Here is an 8,601-nt window from a genome sequence, read left to right on the forward strand (position 1 = left end):
CATTTTTTTCCCAAAACAATTAACCAAACTTGGCTCATTTTCCAAACTTCGTTTTTGAAAGCAACCGACTTTCTCAGAAACATCAAAAAGTTATTTTCAATATTTCAAAGACTGTTTTGCGCACAAAAATAAAAACAATATGAGAAAAATGGTTTGTTTGGTTTTTGAATCTTTTCATTGTTTTTGTTTTTGAAAACACAAAAAAGACGAATAAATGAGACATCAATCTTCTTTCCTGTTGTGTCGATGACAAATAAGAAATCACAAATCAAGTTGAATTAGGAAGTCCCAACACATCCAAATTTGTCATCTTCAAAATATTTCAAAATCCTCCCTAGGAAGAGGTTAGCACTGCCGTCTCCAAAAACAATAACTTACATATCCTGTTGCGTTAAACTTTTCGCAAATAGAAAACAATGGAAAATTCCCCTTATCTCCTCTCCTTTTAACTAATAACTGATCAACCTAGACTAGGAAGTAATAGTGCTATGCTAAGGAATAAGATAAGTGATGATATATATCCTTTCTTTGAAGCTATGTCTCCTTTTCTCATTTCATTCATGGTTGAGCCTTCCATAGTGATGATGATATGTCAGTCACTGCTTCGCCAACCGTTAGATAGAGTGATCCAAAAGACTCCAAGATATTGGATTGGTGAAGCTTTTCCATCACATTTCCCACAGGATTTGCCAACACAAACTACATTTATAAACAGAAAAATGGCCATTAGAAACACTACCAAGATTCATAAAATGATAGGTAGAAAATCATCAGACAAATAAGGTCTCTAATATATGAAATCGGTTAGCTGACATCGATTTGTTAATTACCTGAAGTGATCTTTTCTCCAACATCTTTCTAAGTTCACATATTGTGTCAATTCCACTGGTGTCTATGGCTGTTACAGCTGTTGGAACAAAAATGTACAAAAGACAAGCTAATTAACGCCTTGTTCATTTTTTGAAGCATAGGAAAAATGCTTTATGTGAAAAACATTTCTTGTTTTTGGTTGTCACCCTGAAAATGATATGTGCTAGTGGTTTGTGGTAGTGATGGTGTTGGGTGGTTGTGGAGTGATGACAATGGTGATACTCATGGTGGTAGTGGCGTTGTAAGACTCTAGTATGACAAATATTCTTTAACTTTTAAAAAGAAGATAATTGCCCAAAGCAACTCATTTTCCATTTACAAATATTTTTGTTGACATTTATTTTTTGTTATACTAAATGCCAAAAGATGTGTAAAATATTTTCAAAAAACAAAGCAAGAATAATGGCCGTGGTGGAAGCATGGCTTCAAATCCTCTCCATTTCCATAATAAATGGATGTGAAAAATCAACATTGACAATATTCAATTCAAGTCCAAAAATGATTTAAGGAAATTTAAAAAAAAAAAAAATAATGATTTGATCTGATAGTTATACATCGTTAGATTTAGATTTTGATGACATGTTTCAGCAATGTGAAACGAAATAAAAAATTTCATTTCATTTATGAGATGGAGAGGATAAAAGTCCATGGAAGCATATTCACAAGTTTATCCCAAAAATTGTTTGAAAAGTTGAGAGCTTGAGTAATTCTCCAATAGTACTAATTAACTTAGAGCAATCAAATGCAGCAGTGTCATTATCACAAGTTTAGCACAAATCAAGGTTTACTAAAAGGCTCTCACCAGTCATGTCCAAAATGATGCATTTCATCGTACTTTCATCATTTGATTCAATCCGCTCTTCCTCCTCCCGAACCCATCTTAGTATTCTGCAATTTTAGGGTCATATCGCATCAGACAGATCAGATCACTACAACATCCTATACAATTTACACTATGCTCAAATCATGGTGAATTGTTATGTTTGTTCCATTTCTTCAGTACAATACAATGGTATCTGTTATGCAGGTATCGAATCAATGGTTCCAACCACAAAACAACTTAGAGAAACAAATTAAACACACAAAACACAAGAAAAAAAAATGATTCAGCAATGAGTCTATGTCCATGGAGAGGAGGAGATTAAATTCACTACGTGAGAGTGTGACAGTATTGGCCTAACAGTATCGACCAACCACAAGACACCTTACAGTAAATCTAAGTGTACAGTAAAAATACAAGAAATTTCAAAATAGTATATCCTACAAAATCAGGACATGCCGTTGATTCTTTATCTTAAATGACACATACCTTGAAGAAGTGAAATATTATAGCAAGTTCACTAACCTTTCTTGTAGGTATGTGGAATTTGCAAACAAGATGGGAGACTCAACCGCGAGTATGAGAAATGAGGGAACTCTCAAAGCTTCCCCATATCTGCCAAGGCTTTGGTATATCTGAGTATCAGGAATGTTTCCTAGAACCACAGTAGTTGGCCTTGTAACATGTAGCAAAATCTTGAAAACCGAAACTCCCACCTGAATTTGCAGACAAACCGTCACTGTCAGGTACGGTCAAATTATAAGAATGAGTAGTGCTATACAATCAGAAAGAATTGTACATAATTATTAAACAGAATGATGTGTCTTATTGTTGTGATTGTTTTATTTCAAAACATAAGGACTCATCATTATGAACATAATTACAAATTTGTCGCTGTCACATCATTTTTTAGGGTAATTCTGTATAAAAATTCTGGCGGTAAATCGTTTTCCTTAAGAAAGTTTAGTTTCAACTATTCTACATGCACATAAACCATTAACAGACAAAAGGATAGGGGCCCACTATACGAATGGTTTCTATGCAAATAGATTTACTCACTTTAGTTGGAAAAACACTTTTTTCCCAATCTTGAGTAATCAATAGGTAAGAAAGGAACACTCAGAACACAGGGCTAAAAGTTTAGAATATTTTGGGAATGAAGTAAGCAAAGGAACTACAGAAGCAAGAAATCATCACAAACAATGTATTTGGACAGAGAACTTACTGCAATGGATAGGCCTAGAGGCACAGAAATGATAAGAACACCAAGAAAAGAACACAAGCAAGCTAAGAAATCAAGCTTGTCAACTTTCCACAAGCGAAATGCAGCTTGATAATCAATTAGCCCAATCACAGCAGTTATGATAATCGCAGCTAAAATGAAAGTGGGAGTGTAATGAAACAGTGGCATGAGAAACAACAGAGTCACAAGCACGGTCGATGCCATTATAATGTTTGAAACCACTGTTTGTGCTCCGGCATTGTAGTTGACAGCAGATCGAGAAAATGATCCTGCGAGAATATTCAAAATTGTTAAACAAAAACAAAAAAGTCTAATGGTTTTGTGAGTATTAATAAGGAGATGATGATTAGTACCGGAAGTGACAAAGCATGAAGAGCAAGAACCAGCCATGTTCATGAGGCCAATAGCTGTCATTTCTTTGTTACCATCAACTTGATAGTTTTTTAATGCAGCGAATGTCCTTCCCACTGTGATTCCCTCCTGCGACGCAACAAAAAGATTTTCGTAATGTTAGATAACTAAGATTCACTTCCACTTGTTTTATATGCTTCCTTTGGCACAGCTTATAAGCTGACTTATTTTTTTATTTTATTTTTGTTTTCTATAATATTTGTTTTTAAATTTTTAGATAGACTAGACGATTCTAAAAATTTAAAAAAAAAAATTGAAAAAATTGAAAAAATTCCCCTGAGAAAGAAACTAAACCAAAACTTAGGAAAAATCAAAAATCAAAAAAAGCTTATCCAGAAACTTGAAACTTAGGAGTTGGGATATGTATCCAAAAGGTAGATATGGGTACAGGGACGCGTCACAGACACATATATATTACATATTCTATAATATTCTCATATAACATGTAAATTATTAAATTGTGTAGAAATATACTAGAAATTATATAGGATTTAGGAAAAATATGAAATTTCTATGTCTGATCCTTGTGAGAGGCTATAAATGTTTCTTTACTAGCAAATGTTGTTTTTTTTTCTTCATGCATTGTAACAAATTAGAGGACCTAAGTGTCTAAATTAAGCACGAGTGTCGGACATATCTTACTCTTTTTCTTGGGTAAGCATATCTCGCACTCTTACCCTTGCATGTACAGTGGACAAGGATATTTTGTGGCAAATAGAATAGTCCATATAACATAGGTTACTAGACAAACAAAAGCCTCTAATTAAGGGCTTACTTGTAGAGAAGACAAATCAGAAAAGATTATAGTGTAGATTATTTAAATGCTAGATTTTTAATAACTTACTGTAAGAGATAATATTCCAGTTACAATGCCAGTTTTGATTGCAACCCCCAAATAAGGTCCATGAAAATATAACATGTTTGATGAAGGTGGATTCATGCCCTTTGGTAAGTGCCCAACCTGTACCCAAAAAAAAAAAAATGCTATTTAAAAAACACAGTAGAAAGCGAGAATCACTGTTGAAATTTAAATTCTAAGGTGAAAGGCGTAACTCAAGTGGATCATAACTTACAGTTGCAATCCCATGAACTTTTGATTGGAGGAGGTAGACGAAAAGGGTAGAGAAAATGACCGACGTTAACGGGGCTGCTGCTGATATCCAAAAATACTTTGGTTTCTTCATGCTCTGTGTTGGTTAAATAAAGATAGAACTATTACAAGTAAGAAACCAAAGTGTTTTAAGTAAGAAACTTAAAATTATTTTTTGGAGGTTTTGCAGACAGGCTTACAATTTTCCTTGTTGTCAACAGAAACACTAGAAAACTTGTGCCCATTACAATGGTTTGCCATGACCACTGCACAAATCAGTTGTATGCCAAGTCAATACACAACAATAACCTCTCTCTCTCTCTCAATTTTTATTTTATTTTATATTATTTTTGGCAGGAGAATCCAAAACAAACTGCTGCAAGAAATAGAGAGTTAGAGAAATAAAGGGCAGTTCAATATACAAGACTCCCTGCTATTGCGGAGTCAGTAGGGGATTTGATATTTGGATTTTCTAGTAGCTTTTTTACATTTTCATAATCTAGAAAAACTTATGTATTTGGGAATTGTTAAAAAAAGTTGTTGTTTTAATAAGAAAGTAGACTTTTTTTGGCTGCTGTTTAGATTTTTTTTTTTTTAAATTTTTTATTTGAACTTTTTCCAAATAGGCTTGTGTGTGTATTTTTTTTTTTTTTTTTTTTAAAAAAAATTTAGTCAAAACCAGGTTTTTGATTGATCACAGACAAGATCTTAGAGGACCAGATGTCTGCAGTCTATTTCAAATTCAAAAAATACTTTGTAAACCTTCAACCAAAGAGAAGTTGGAGCTTACTCCTAGCAAGAATCATCGTATCATTTGAATGACTTAAAGACTAAAGTTGAAAGGAATATTTGCTAGACATCGTTCACTTAAAAAAAATACAGCCCTTAGTTAGTTGGCATATTTAAGGCACATATTCTTACTTTTGAGAACAAAAATTGCTTTTGCCTCACAAAAAAATACAATAAAAAAATCAAAAATCTTCAAAAACTGTTACCAAACAATAACATACTTAACATTTTTTCACAAGGTAAAATTCCAATCTTTAATAAAGTTCTTACCTCATTTTTGTGCATGAAAACAGAGGATAAAACAGGGATTATTTGCATCTTGCTAGTGAAGTGAACAATTCCAAGCAACCCTTTTAGTTGTTGCAAGGATACTATCACCGCTGCACCGGCCATGAACCCGAGAAGAGTTGCCTTTGAAAGAAAATCAATGATAAATCCTAACCTGTAAAATCACCCGATCCAAATCAATCAAAACACGGGAAAATTGAAATAGAATATTTTTTCTAAAAGCTTTTCACTCTGTGAAGTTCATCTAAATTTTCATGATGCTTCTTCAGAGTTATTGTTAAGAACCACAGTCATGTAATTGATTATCTTTATACAAAGTGATTACGCTAATAAAATATAGGAACCGCTAAAATGAACTGCACGCACAATACTATTTAAATATTTAGCACCAATTATTACTATTGAAATCATTTCTAACACAAATAATTTGTTTTAAAGGGTTCAAAAAATACGCATAACGGTTCATGATTTTGTGGAATACCAATGTCTCAGAAAACTCTCAAAATGAAATATTTCTATCAAAAAGAATAATAATAATAATAAAATATATATATTTTCCATAGAAACAAACAGACTACAATACTGGTGTAAATGGTGCATAATAATTTCTGCCACTAAGAATTTGTTTTAAAGGGTTCAGAACACACCCTATAGTCCATGATTCTGGGCTTGTTTTATCAACTGTTATAAGTGAGATATTTTCTGTCATTTTTATTTTCCTTAGAAACAAACAGACTACATAATTACATTACTCGTTTAGATTGTTACAGAATTGAATACCTTAGTAGCCCCAAAGAGGCTTGAAATACACCAGCGAAGAAAGTAGCAGTAAAAGCCAACTGAAGATAGAGAATTGGTTGTTCAGTGTAAGAAACTGTTTCACTAAGCATCGTGCCCATGACAAGAGATGCTATTGAGACTGGACCGACTGCGAGATGTCTAGAACTCCCCAGGACAGAATATATTAGTGGTGGTACAAAGCTTGAGTCTGCATCAAAACCCAATTCAAGTAAAATGGATACATTAAAGACCATCAAATCTTGTGAATTTAATAGTTTGTTGAACTTAATTAGCAAGAAAAACAGAGTAGTAAGGGTGTTGAATACTCACAAAGGCCGACTATAGGTGGTAAATTCGCAAGCTTTGCATAACTTATTCCCTGCAGTGTGAGATAAAACCGACGTGAGATCAAGGAAACAGTTATAAATTTTCTTTTGCTATATATTTTTCCGGGAAAGTAGTATATGCCACCGAAATGTGACATAGAACAAGATAATTTTCCTATCCGTATAGTTGTGTTTCTGTTTTTTGTGTTTTTGAAAAACAAAGACAATGAAAATTTCTAAAAATGGCCATTATTTTCATATTTATGATTATATATATATATATATATGAATACTCGAAAATAAGTACTTTTTTAGTCATGTTTTCATTTTCTGTTATCTGTTTTTCTTTTTTGGAAAAATACCCAGAAATGTGACATAAAACTGGATAATTTTCCTAGCATAGCCCTGTTTGGTTATGCTTTTGTTTTCTTTGTTTTTCATGCTTTCAAAAAAAAAAAAAAAGAACAATAAAATGTCCACAAAAAAAAAAGTGGTCCTTTTCATTTCTAAGCAAAAACGGTTTACGAAAATTTGAAAAATAATTCATAAAAAGTGGGTTTTGTTCATTACAAAAAATAAAATTATATCAAAAACAGTTCACCAACCAACCTTTTTATGGTTGTTCAAAACAAAAAAAAAAACACCAACCTTTTTATGTGTTTTCTGAAAACAAAAACAGAAAATGAAAACATGAACAGGCCTAACTAAAGTTTTCATAATTGGTATCTTATATATATACATATATACCTGTGGGATTGCAAGGCTTGCAATGGTGAGACCAGAGATGACATCAGACCTTAGAAGATTTAGACTATAATTGGGTCCCCACTGAAAAACAGGGAAGAAAAATTGAAGACCCAGAAGCAATTTTTGACAGCATGTTTGGTTCTTGAACCTGTGAAGAGGATCATCTGGGAAGAAAATCTCAGACAGTCTGTCTCTGAGTTTCTCAAGGGTGGTTTTGTGGGGTGGCAAGCACACTCTATGCAATTCCAATGGTGGCATTGTTTCTGTTGGAACTGCTTGGTTGTCTGAGAAGTGTTCTACTCTGTTGCAATTTATGCCCATCTCTCTCCTCCACAACTGCAGAGAGAGAGCGAGAGAGAGGTGTTCGGTTAGGAAGTAGTTGTTCGGGTTTGTTTGTCCAAGGATAGAACACCCATCTTTATAGAGAGTGGAAAAACAAATAATAATTCAAAAATACTACGTTTACAATTTTCATATTGTGTGTGGCTAATTTTATGACCTTTGGATATTAGGGATTACAATAATCAATAATGTTACCATAATTATTAGCGGTGTCTGCTGTTCGGATTTTGACGGTTTGCGGATCGATTTAGACCTGTCTGCATCTATGTGGTTTGGGAAAAAGTCAACCCATAACTGCCCGCAGTGCAATTTGCGGTTTGTGCGAATAGGGTTCGCAGATGTGCGGACAGTTATGGGTGGTTTACAAATTGGACTTTTTTCTTCAAAAATTTATTTTTGAACTTTTTTTTTCTCATTTTGTAAATATTTATTTTGGGCTTTTTTCTCCTCATTTTTTTAAATGCTCCAACATTAATAATTAATGAATTAAAACTTATAAAATTAAAAACACAACAAAATCAATTCGTAACACAAACAAATCATTCAAAATCCTAAATCAAATCATAAACTAACACAAGCACATATTTTAAAATTCTAAATTAGAACTCCATATTCATTAAGGAATTTAAAATTCAAAATCACACTTCATTCAGGACAAGTTTAGCTATGAAACAATAATAATATGATCAGTATTTATTTAATTTCAGTTGATATAATACTATTAGCAAATGTAATGTTAGAGTAAGTTCAAAGAATAAAAGGTGTTTTGTCTTGGATAAAAATATCTAGATAGCATATAGGAATGAAATTAACGGTTAAGATTAATAAATAAATAAAAGTGCGGGTGGGAACGCAACTCGCAAACGTGCCATATTTCAAACTGCATCCACACCAC

General features: G+C 32.9%; 1 protein-coding gene across 1 annotated transcript; it reads right to left on the reverse strand.

Moving 5' to 3' along the window:
- Positions 1 to 254: 254 nt before the first annotated feature.
- Positions 255 to 7,830, reverse strand: LOC114292623 (putative sulfate transporter 3.4). Its single transcript, XM_028236617.2, has 13 exons — positions 7,365 to 7,830; positions 6,622 to 6,670; positions 6,292 to 6,499; positions 5,494 to 5,665; positions 4,635 to 4,700; positions 4,418 to 4,531; positions 4,189 to 4,305; positions 3,287 to 3,413; positions 2,916 to 3,202; positions 2,216 to 2,406; positions 1,673 to 1,758; positions 831 to 907; positions 255 to 699 (listed from the first exon to the last, which is right to left on the reverse strand). The coding sequence occupies exons 1-13, from the start codon at positions 7,683 to 7,685 to the stop codon at positions 559 to 561; spliced, it is 1,956 nt and encodes a 651-aa protein (XP_028092418.2). The 5' UTR covers positions 7,686 to 7,830; the 3' UTR covers positions 255 to 558.
- Between the last annotated feature and the right edge of the window lie 771 nt (positions 7,831 to 8,601).

This window comes from Camellia sinensis, chromosome 4 (assembly GCF_055761805.1).
Source record: "Camellia sinensis isolate YWXY chromosome 4, ASM5576180v1, whole genome shotgun sequence".
Lineage (NCBI taxonomy): Eukaryota > Viridiplantae > Streptophyta > Magnoliopsida > Ericales > Theaceae > Camellia > Camellia sinensis.

Bases quoted from the DNA above. Each gene is read 5' to 3' on its own strand.
- LOC114292623 (XM_028236617.2), bottom strand. From the start codon at position 7,685: ATGGGCATAAATTGCAACAGAGTAGAACACTTCTCAGACAACCAAGCA. The intron at 4,306-4,417 runs GTAAGTTATGAT...TTTTGGGTACAG, and splicing joins AAGTTCATGGGATTGCAACT to GTTGGGCACTTACCAAAGGG. The intron at 3,414-4,188 runs GTAAGTTATTAA...GTTGCGTCGCAG, and splicing joins CTGGAATATTATCTCTTACA to GAGGGAATCACAGTGGGAAG.